Source organism: Plasmodium falciparum, assembly GCF_000002765.6.
Source record: "Plasmodium falciparum 3D7 genome assembly, chromosome: 11".
NCBI lineage: Eukaryota > Apicomplexa > Aconoidasida > Haemosporida > Plasmodiidae > Plasmodium > Plasmodium falciparum.
Window position 1 is genome coordinate 104300 of NC_037282.1, and position 12732 is coordinate 117031.

Genomic DNA, 12732 nt, shown 5'->3' on the forward strand with positions numbered 1-12732 from the left:
ATGGAATTTTTAACAAATCACAGTAGAATAAATAGAAAGAATATGTTTCTATTCAAAATTAAGATGATGGCGATTTTTCTTTTTGCCTTATCCTTATTCAATCAGGTAAACAAAATATATATATATATATATTTATTTATATATATTTCTTTATTTTTATATAATTTCGAATTTATTATATATTCTTTTACTATATTTTATATAGAATTCACAAAATTCATCCAATCATCAAACGATCGAATCTTTAGCGAAATCGGACTATAAGTATAATTGAATTTTATCAGAACCATTTTTTCAAGAACTAGACGATTCAACAACAAAATATTTAGATCAATTAATAAAATCAGGTAATAAGGAAACAAACAAGAAAAAGAAATTAAGTGATACAAATGAAAAAAATCACAACAAAAATAATGTAGATAATAAAAATAATAATGTAAATAAAAAAAACAATAAAAACAATACAAACAATAAAAATAATACAAACAATAAAAACAAAAAAAACAATAAAAACAACAAAAATAATACAAAGAATAACAAAAAATACATATAAGTAACAAAAATAAGAAATTGAAAAATTGAAAACAAAATTAAATAATAATATACTATAAATAAGATAAAAAAAAAAAAGAAAAAAAAAATTTAATAATTCTTATTGTTAAAATATGTACATTTAATATGTATACCTCATTTATGACCAAACGGATAATATATATTCAAAATTGAAAATCATAATAAGACATTCTTTCTATTTATAATGTACTCAAAATTATTCTATAAGCAAAAATTATAAGTGTATTTTTAATTAAACATATGATTTATATAATCTGTAAAAATTTTTTACAACTTAAAAATTATTTTTAATAAATAAATTCTAAATATGTATAATTAAGTATGAATATATATATATATATATAATACTAAAAAAAAGCAAAAACAAAAAAAAATTTAAATAAATTTAAAAATAATGACATAATTGATAAATTAAATATAGACTTCTATATATTAATATATATATATATATATATATATATATATATATTTATATATTAATATTTTAAAAATCAACTTTGTCTTCTCCAAATTGCTCACTTCTAATTCTTGCAACCTTTTGCATTAAAATACCCAATTTCTTCATTCCTCTTGCTCGTTTTAAGCGAATTTTTATATCATCACTTTCATCATACAAAACCGTTTCTGCTACAACTCTAACTATTGATTCAATAATATCCAAAAAGTATACTGTCATAGTTTTTACAAATGTATGTATTATTCTATGAAACATTTTATTTATTGAGTATCCATTTGGATAATGGCATACCAATTTATCATCGTAATTATAAAAATTATTCATTTCATTATAATTATACATATTACAAGTTACTCCGTGAATCATTAGATGATTTTTTGGCTCTCCTGACAAAATATATCCAATAGAAGAAACTGTTCTAAAACTCCATATCATGGCTTCCTTCCTATTCATTTGTTCTCTATGTTTTGCTTGTTTTCTTGCCTTTTTTTCATCCATACTCATTACTTTTCCTTCTTTTCCAATAAACGCTCTGGCAACATTTTCATATACCCATCCAACTGATTCTATAATATAGCTTGAAAATTTGGATTCAAGTAATCCCATAATTTCATTTTCCATTTTTATAATCCAGGTATCCTCATCAACATCTACATATTCTTGTAACCTATCCTTTAAAAATAAAACTAGTTTATTTTTTCTTTCTTCTTCTTTTTCATCCATTTTTCTTATTAAATCTCCATATTTTTCTAATGAGCTTTTCCCTATTAATGTTTCAAATATATTTCCTCTAGTAAATTGATCAGTTACAAAATTTATTATAGTTGTTATATCATATTTTCCTATATATGGAAACAATTGAACTAAACTATAATTAAGCATAAATAAAATGGATGGATCCATTATAAACATATCTTTTGCTACATCTAATCCTTCCTTATGGTATTTTTCTCTTTTTTCCTTATCACTTAATATTTGATATGCTTCGCTAATTTTCTCGAATTCCATTTTTCTTTTTAAATCATTTGTATTCTTATCTAAAAAATATTCTAAAGCTAAATTATAATAATTATTTTTTATTTCATTTAATGATGCATCCACATTCACATTTAATATATCATAGTAAGTTCTGTCAACAGAATAATCTAAATTAAAATTTAAGGAATAAGAGTTATCATCAATATTATAACCCTCATCTTTTATATTCCTAATAACACTTGGAGATATTTCATCTATTTGATTCAGTTTTTCTCCTTCTTTATAATTACTATTACTATTTATTTCATCACTTTCAAATAAATTATAGTTCTCAAGTTCCTTTATATTATTATCATGTTCTTTTACAAGTACATCTGAAGAATCATCATCAATAAATTTTGCTGTTTTAATACAATGAAAATATTTTTCTCCAACTTTGTTATAATTTTCGTTTGAAAATTCATCATTATAATTATTAAAAAATTCATTTTCATATAAACGTCTCTTTTTATGTGTAAAATTTTTTGAAGTGCAATTCTTTATTGTACCTATATCTACTTTCTATGTTAAAATAAAAAAAATAATATAATAAATAAAATATACACATAAATATATATATATATATATATGTAATCATTTAATATATATCATAATAATGAATATTCTTAAAAATATAAAAACATTTCAACTAATATATAAATATATATTTATATATATTTATATATATTTATATAATTACCAATAAAAAAATATATAACATCCCTAAGGTAGTTAATATAAGAGATTTACAAAATTTCCAACTTGTAATTTTTCTTTTATTCTTCCCATTTTTATCAAATAAATTTATAAATTCAAATTTGTAATTCACATTATTTTTATTCAATCTCTTTTTAGACATGTTCATATTAGATAAGTTAAAATATAACATATTTACAACAAATTTAATTATTTTTAACTTATAAAATAGGGTTTCTACTTTAACATTTTTGAAATATTATATTCTAAATCAGAATATTAATTTTATATATATGCTAAATATACAAAAGTTTAATCAATAAAAATTAAAAAAGGATTCTCATATGTTATATAATAGAACCATATGAAAAGAAGAAAAAATTAATAAATAATAATACATAAATAAATAAATAAATATATATATATATATATATATATATATATATATATATATATATATATTTAATAATCTAATAAAAATATATTATAATTATATAAATAAGAATATATCTAAATTTTTATATTACTCCATCCTTTTTATTTTATTATTATATATATTTTTTTTTTTAATATAAAAAATAAATAATTTTTTTAAATTCAAATAAGAATATTATGAATTACACATACATATTTATAATATATATATGTGTGTTCATATGAAAATAAAATTATTTATAAATATATATTCAATTACAGAATTGTTTTATTAAAACAGTTGTATACATGTATAACACCATTGTGGTTATATACTTTTATACATTCTTAATATAATATTAATTAAAATGTACCCCAAAAAAAAAAAAAAAAAAAAAAAAAAAAAAACAGTAAAATTTTATAGAATGTTAATACATATTTAAATTATATTTATTCTTATTATATTTATCCTTCTATATTTTTTATAAATTAATAAGAATTATAAAAATTAGAAAAATTATATTTAAAATTTAAATATAAAAATAAAGATATATATATATATATACATATATATAACCCATAAAAAAAAAAAAAAAAAAAAAAAAATTAAAAAGTTTATTATATATCAAATTATAAATAATTTGGTATTTTAAATATATACATTTATATAATAACAATCTTTTTATAATATATTATGAAAATTATATATAATTAAAAATTTTTTATAATATTATTCCTTTTAGAGCTGAACAATTCACAATAGTTTATAGTTAATAGACTTTTTTTTAATCCGGCTATTTTTATATACATGTATTTAAAAAAAAAAAAAAAAAAAAAAATATGTAATATTATATTATAAATATATTGTATATTATATATTCTTTTTTATGTAATATTAAGTATCTACATCATATTTAATATTTATAATTTTTTTTTTTTAGGAAATTTTTAATAAATATATCTTTCATTTTTTCTTAAATATATTATCAAGGTTCTATAATACAAAGAAATATTTTAAAAAAACAACTTTCGTTATAATATACTGAAATAATTAATATATTAAATTATATAGAATAACAATCATATATTTATTTATATATATGCATATGATAAAATTTTATAAAGGAACACACATTTTTTTTTTTTCTTTTTTTTTTTTTTTAATTTATTTTATTTTCCAAAGGGTGCACATAGTTGAAACGATATTATTTATTAATTATATTGAATTCTTAAAAAATATAAACAAAACTTATTCTATTAAAATAATATATTATGAAAAAACACAATAATAAAAAAAAAAAAACAAACAACAAAAAACAAATAAACATAATACAAAGTAAGAACAAATATATCAAGTATATAAACATGTATTATATACATTTGGACATATTATATCATTTACACCTTATACCTTTATTTCTATTCTATACTTATATAATTTAAAATATTGATAATAAAAAAATACTAAATAATAATTTATTTAAAATAATATAGATATTTTTATAAAAAAATATTCATATCTAAATTAATATATATATATTATTTTCCTTCTAACATGTTTATTATATATATATATATATATATATATATATTTATTTATTTATTTATTTATCTATTTATTTTTCTCTTTCTATTTATAATAAAAACAATGTATTCTACAATAATATAATATATATTTTATTTTTATTTATAAATACACAAAGTATTCTATAAACATATAGTATGATATTCTTCATATTAAATCAAAAATTATAAAAGGGCTTATTATAATCATTTGAAAATTCTTTTATATGAATGTGTATATTTATAAGAATTCATAAATAAGAAAAAAAAAAAAAAAAAAAAAAAAAAACACTTATAAAAAAAAATTTCCATATATAAAATTATATTGGAAATATATACGTAATGAATTAAACATTTAATTATATTCATATAAAATAAAAATATAAAATACATATATATAGACAAAATAAAAATATTACTTCTAATACATATAAGAATAACAATATTAAATTAATTAAATAAATATGTTTATATACATACCCATAATGAAATATACCAAAAAAAAAAAAAAAAAAAAAAAAAATATAATATTATAAAATAATATATATAATATGAATAAAATAAATTAAGTATATTTTTATTATTTTGCAAAAAAACATATAAAATAATTTTTTTAATATATAATAATACATATGGTTTTAAAAAAAAACCTTAATTCAATTTTACATGTAGTACATAAATTATACACAAAATTTAACTATATATATATATATATATATATATATATATATATATATATATATATATTATAAAACATTATGTGAAATTATTATTTTCCATTTATTATTATTAATTTTTCTACGTTGTATATTAATCACACTTTTCATTATCTCCTACATAATATTCTGTTAAAATAATATAAAATTTCAGTCTTCAAAAAAAATATTTTTCTCATTATTATACTCTATTGTTTTTATCTGTAGGATGTGTTTCCATGTTATTCCCATTTTGATTATCTTTGTTTTTATTAATATTCCTGTTTCCTTCCTCTTTTATATTTTCTTGTTTTAGACATTTTCCATTTTCATTTTTTCTTGTTTCTCACGCTCCTCCTTTTCTTTTTTTTCTTGTTTCTCACGCTCCTCCTTTTCTTTCTTTTCTCGTTTATCACGCTCCTCCTTTTCTTTTTTTTCTCGTTTCTCACGCTCCTCCTTTTCTTTTTTTTCTCGTTTCTCACGCTCCTCCTTTTCTTTCTTTTCTCGTTTCTCACGCTCCTCCTTTTCTTTTTTTTCTCGTTTCTCACGCTCCTCCTTTTCTTTCTTTTCTCGTTTCTCACGCTCCTCCTTTTCTTTCTTTTCTCGTTTCTCACGCTCCTCCTTTTCTTTCTTTTCTCGTTTCTCACGCTCCTCCTTTTCTTTCTTTTCTCGTTTATCACGCTGTTTCCTTTCTTTCCTTTCCTCTTTTTCACGTTTTTGTCTTTCTTGCTTTTCTTGTTTTTCACGTTGTTTACTTTCTCTTTTTTCTTGTTTTTCTCTTTCCTTTTTTAGTTGTCTTTCCCTTCTTTCCCTTTCTTTCCTTTCTTCTTTGTCACGTTTTTGTTTTTCCTTTTTTAATCGTTTTTCCCTTTGTTCGCATTCTTTTTTTTCACGTTCTTCTCTTTTCTTCCTTTCTTTCTTTTCACGTTCTTCTCTTTCTTTCCTTTCCTTTTTTTCACGTTCTTCTCTTTCCTTCCTTTCTTGTTTCTCCCTTTCTTTCCTTTCTTTATTTTCACGTTCTTCTCTTTCCTTCCTTTCTTGTTTCTCCCTTTCTTTCCTTTCTTTATTTTCCTGTTTTTCCCTTTCGTTCCTTTCATGTTCTTCTCTTTTCTTCCTTTCGTTCCTTTCACGTTCTTCTCTTTCCTCCATTTCTTTCCTTTCCCTTTTCTGACGTTCGTTTTGATCATCTTTTTCTCTATCTTGGTTTTGTATTTCTTCATATTTAACTAAAGGTGTCGTTAAATTCATATGATGCTCTTTAGTCTTATTCATTCCATTTTGTCCCATATTTTCCAATATTATATTTTTCTTTTTATCACTTTCTCTTTCTATATCTTTATTGTAATTACTATTACAATCCGACCTACAAAGACTTCCCGAAAATTGATTATCATCTGGATGTTTCTCGCATAATATTCTTATATATGAATCATATTTATGAAAACTTAAATTAATATTCTCATTAGGTATATATAAATACTACAAAAATAAAATAAAGCAAATATTTAAAATATATATATATATATATGTTTTTTTTTCTTCTTATGAGTGCATTACTAAAATTAAAATACATATTTATTCAAAAATAATTTTTTTTTTTTTTTTTTTTTTTTTTGGTTAAGTATATATATTACCAATGACACGACAGATAATGTCCCAAGAATAGCTAGTAAAAAATAAATTTTTTCGATTAATATATTCCTACAATTTTTCATTGTATTCCTTTTACAACTACCATGAAGAGAATTTTTATAGATAGTTCTTTTTATTCCACTCTTATTATTTAAAATGTTTCTAATATGAATTAAATTTAATTCACTTAAAAGTTGTATATTTAATTTCCTATTTTTTATAAAATATTTCCTTTTCCTTAATATTATATATATATATATTTATATACATAATATTTTTGTATATCATAGCATACTTTTAAATAATTATAAAAGATAATAATAAGTATTAAAATACATATACAATAAAACAATGATTATTATTTTCATAAAAAATAAAATATAATAATACAATAATAAAATTTTATTTATTATAATAATAATACAAATATATTAGAAAAAATAAAATGACATCAAAAAAAAAGACTTACCATAAAATTTATATATATAAATTATATGTGTATTATTTTATTTCACAGATCATTAGGAAAAATATAGAATTTTCCATCATTCATCATATTGTTTATTTCACAATAAATTCATATTTTTTAATTAAAAATATATTCAAATAAAAAATTATAATATATATGTATATCACATTTCTTTTATGTTTCGGAAAATTAAAACAGAATTTTTGTAAGGCAAATTAAAAAAAAAAAAAAAATTAAAAAAAAAAAAAAATTAAAAAAAAAAAAAAATTAAAAAAAGAGAATAAATGCTACATATTAATTATACTATATTATAACAAAAAAAATTAAAAAAAGAGAATAAATGCTACATATTAATTATACTATATTATAACAAAAAAAATTAAAATAATAATATGACAAGAATACAATATAAATTTATTAAAATACTTATTCAACTTTTTAATTATTATGATAAAAGACTAAAAATACACAAATAAATTAATTAAAAAAAACAATAATAATTATAATTATAATAAAATAAAATAATAAAGAAATAAAGAAGTAAAGAAATGATCTTCATATTATCATGTATAGAGAATAAAATACTATAATTAAAAAAGAAAAGCATATATTTCACATAAGTATATGAAATTTATATATCTATAAATTTTTTTTTAAAAATATATATATTCATATAAATATTTTCTTTTCTTTTTCTTTAAATTTTAAATAACATTTTCTAAAACACTCTTTTTCTTAAGCAAAAAAAAAATATAAAACACATAAATGTAGTATATATACATATTATATATATATAAAAATACACATATATATATATATATATATATATATATAAATTTACAAGAGTATACAAAATTTCCAGATCAATTTTATACATAACTTCTTATTTAAAATATATATTTTTTTTATTTACATCTATTAAAATATAATCGGATTAATTTATATACAAAAAATATTTCTATATTTCATATAAATTAAAAAAATAAATTTTAATAATAATAAAATATATATATATATTTATTTATATATTTATTCATTTTTTTTTTCTAAATATATAAATATTATACCGTACCATTTTTATTTTTCTTTGTTTTTTTTATTAAAATTATACAAGACATGAATTTAAATAATTAATATTTTATTTTTTTATTTTTCTTAATAATTTAAAAAAAAAAAAAAAAAAAAAAAAAGCCATACGAACGATAAAACTCTATATTTTATTAATTTGGTGTACTTAATTTATATTTTTCTTAAATTATAATTAAAATAAAAAAAGTAAAATAATGGTTCCAATAATTTAAATACTTAAGCAAATGAGGTAAATTAAAAAAGGATTCATTTCTATTTTTATAATATTCATATTATATATATAAATAAATATGTATTTATTATGTTTATATAAATATTTTTGCTTCTTAATTTTGTTTATTTCCATTTTAAAAAAATAGAGCTTTATTAATTTATTTCGTTATCAATATTTATAATAAATTGTATTTGCTTTTTTTCTTTTTCTTTTCTACTTTATATAAAAAAAAAATAATAATAATAATTTGTTATAATAATATAAATATATTCGGAATTATTTAATTGATATTTACCACTTTAATATAATGCATATATACAAATTATATAAAATTAAAAAAAAAAAAAAAAAAAAAAAAAAAAAGATACGTTTTGAAATTAAATTATAAAACTTTATATATACAGATGTATATACATTTATATGTATTATATATATTTCTATAGGTATAACCAGATGCTTTATTTTTATTAATTATATAATCATATTCATGTAAATGTTTCCTTATTTTTCAAGCCTTGTTATTTCCAACAATACGATAATTAATAAATAATTAAAAGAATATTTATTATCTTATTAAATATAATTATATATATATATATATATATATATATATATGTTATTATCTATCATATATATTTCATTACGAAAAAAATATTGATTCTCCTATTTCTCATAAATTATTCAAGCTAAAAAAAAAAAAAAAAAAAAAAAAGAACATAAAAGAATTTCATAAATGGGAAAATTCTTTAAAACTAACATGACTACATTATGTTATAATACAGATATTATAACCTTAATAGTAACCAAAATATCATATTTTTGACAAGCTGCCTTCCTTGTCATAATGCCAACACAACTACAACAGGTATTCTTATAATATAAAATGATATCATATACATATATATATATGCATAAATTGATAAAACTTGTAGAAAAAATTTCCTTACTATAAATACAGTTTACATATTTATGAACACCATCTTAATACAATATATGCTGAATAATAATTTCCATATTTTTATAGATATATAACAATTTTATACATATCACATATATTATATATATATATTATGATATAAGAATTTATTTTAATTCGTAAAATGAGAAAACATATAACTCTTAACAAAATTCAGATAAAATTGAAGAAAAAAAATTATTACATATGCTATTATTTTAGTTTAGTTAAAATTTTATGATTTGAAATTTTTTATTTTCAGGTTATAAAATAAAAAAAAAAAAAAATTAAAAAACAAAAAAAAATTAAAATAAAAAAAAAATAAACAAAATTATAAAGATAAAAATAAAGATAAAAATAAAGATAGAACAATGAAATATAAATATAAATATTAATATATATATGTGTGTGTATTTGTACCCAATTTTTATATATACATATAATAAATAAAAAATTTTATTATATATATATTTATTTATTTATTTCAACATATTTTATTAATTATATTCTTCATTTATTATATTATTGAAAAGTGCTTACATACTTCACGACATATATTATTTTCAATTGGTTCTCCTTTCGATTTAGTTAATTTGAAATATTCTTGTTCCTTCTTAAAAATATAAACAAACATATTTCTCTGCGTTAATATATTTGCTATTAACATATCTGCATGTTCTAGCCGTTCATTTGATTTTTTAATAAGTACATTGTCCTGATCTTCTAATTTAAATATACAATGCTTTAAAAATGGGAAATATTTATATGTAATTTTATAAAACTTAGGAGTTAAATACATTTCAATTTGAAAAGGACAATTGTTACTATCTATCTTAAAATCAAGTAAATCATCAAAAGGAATATAAAAATCACTAGCTGCTGCACATAATATCATTAAATGTGATGGAAATAAAAATTCATCTGATTTATTATCACCAACATTTGATACATTTTCATTAATTTCCCCATTTATATGTACAGAATTACAAAAATTAATATTATTTATTTTTTCATACATATACATATTTTTATTATCATTTTTATGATTAACATTATATTTTAAATGATTTATGTCATTAAGAATGTAATCGTGGCTCTTATTTTTCATACAACCATTAATATTATTTATAAAAAATTTTGCTCTTACAAGAATATCTTTTATACTTTCGTCTGATAATCTAATTTGACCTTTTTTAATCATATCATATAAAATATCAAATATATATTTAAAAAAATTTGATAAATCATAACATCTATTATTATTATTATTATTATTATTATTTATATTATTATTATTATTATATTTTTCTAAACGTAGATTTTCAAATAAAATCAATTTTTGTAATAATTCATAAAAACGTCCTTCCTCATTATATTTACCATATATTACATTATTATTAGACGAAAATAAATGAACTATATCTTCTAAAATATTTTTAGCATATACATCAACTACCAATGTATAATTAAAATCCTTATTAAGATTAAAATATTTCTCATATCTTTTTTTCATATTATCATTTAATAATTTTCCAATTTCTAATAAATAATAACCATAATCAAATATTGTATCAAAAGCTACTATAAAAAGGTTCTCCTTATATTTCTGATAATTCTTTATATTATTTATTAGGTTTAATTTTTCATCCTCCTTCAAATTAAATGTAATAATATTATTATCTACAAGATTTAAATTATTAAAATTTGCTACACCCTTTAAATGATATTCAAATGGTAAATGAGATCCTCTTCGGTGTAAAAAAATCACTTTCTTATTTTTTTTTAAAAAATATTCACACATAAGTGCTCCTCTCCTTCCTGTAGAAAAATTATCAATATTTCTTATATCAACCTTTTCAAGAGGAACTTTAGTACCTCCCGATGTTATAAATATTATATTATCATCATCATTTGGAAGGAAATTCTCCTCTAATGTTTTTAATATTTCATCTATATTTTTAGGTCTCAATTTACTATTGAAAAATTTTGAATACTTCAAAAAATAATCATCATCTTTTACATTACATATATTATCATTATTTTCATTTTGTTTTAGTAGTTCATCTTTTATATTATCTTCATTATTTTCTGGATCATAACGTAAAGCTATTTTAAAATATTCCTCATCATTTTTATATAATACACCACTAGGTTCTATATGTAATAAATTATGCTTCTTTTGCTTATTATAATGTTTATTTAATAAATCAGATGAATATATATTATTCACAACATTTCTATTATATACTTTTTCTATATTATTAATAATAGTTTCCTTCTTATTTCTTACAAAATTATCCATAGATAATACCTTATATGATTCATTATTAATATTAGATATGCCCTCTTTATAATTATGGATAAATAAAGTCTCTTTATTAGATAATAATAAAGATTTCTCTTTTTTACTTACAATAACATTATCTATTTCTTTTATAGAGGTATTTGATAAATTTCCATCAAAATCTTCTATATTTTCAAAACATTCAATACATTTCATATTTTATTATAACCACTTTAAAATTATTAATATTATTTATTAATTTATTTTTATTTATTTAATTCAACAAAAATCTTCATTTAATTAAATAAATATAAATATGAATATAAATGAATAAATAAATAAATAAATATATATATATATATATATATATAAATATATGGTTAATATATAATAAATATCATCTTTTCTAACAACAAATATATATAAATTTTTATTCATAAATTATAAATAAACATATATATAAATATATATATTATTAACTATGACATGAAACAAAATTTTAATATATATATAATTAATCGATTTACGCACATGAACAAAAGCACATATTATATTACTCTAATAGACTAATAAATATATAAAGTATAAAAAATAATTAGTCTACATAAATTCTCTAAATAAACTTAATATTTTCGATATTGTTATCAAAAGAATATATAAACAAATAAATATAT

At 17.5% G+C, this 12732-nt stretch overlaps 3 protein-coding genes and 1 pseudogene across 3 annotated transcripts, besides 1 other annotated feature; 1 reads left to right on the forward strand and 3 right to left on the reverse strand.

Moving 5' to 3' along the window:
* On the forward strand, window positions 1–553 carry PF3D7_1102100 (annotated as a pseudogene).
* Window positions 1–553: a sequence feature (Plasmodium exported protein, unknown function, pseudogene).
* A 504-nt stretch (window positions 554–1057) lies between these two features.
* Window positions 1058–2936, reverse strand: PF3D7_1102200 (DnaJ protein, putative; the record flags this gene model as incomplete). Its single annotated transcript, XM_001347674.1, has 2 exons — window positions 1058–2569; window positions 2748–2936. The coding sequence occupies 2 exons, from the start codon at window positions 2934–2936 to the stop codon at window positions 1058–1060; spliced, it is 1701 nt and encodes a 566-aa protein (XP_001347710.1).
* A 2791-nt stretch (window positions 2937–5727) lies between these two features.
* PF3D7_1102300 (Plasmodium exported protein, unknown function) lies at window positions 5728–7130 on the reverse strand (the record flags this gene model as incomplete). Its single annotated transcript, XM_001347675.2, has 2 exons — window positions 5728–6894; window positions 7050–7130. The coding sequence occupies 2 exons, from the start codon at window positions 7128–7130 to the stop codon at window positions 5728–5730; spliced, it is 1248 nt and encodes a 415-aa protein (XP_001347711.2).
* A 3161-nt stretch (window positions 7131–10291) lies between these two features.
* PF3D7_1102400 (phosphopantothenate--cysteine ligase, putative) lies at window positions 10292–12274 on the reverse strand (the record flags this gene model as incomplete). Its single annotated transcript, XM_001347676.1, has 1 exon — window positions 10292–12274. One exon carries the CDS (start codon window positions 12272–12274, stop codon window positions 10292–10294), a length of 1983 nt encoding a protein of 660 aa, XP_001347712.1.
* Between the last annotated feature and the right edge of the window lie 458 nt (window positions 12275–12732).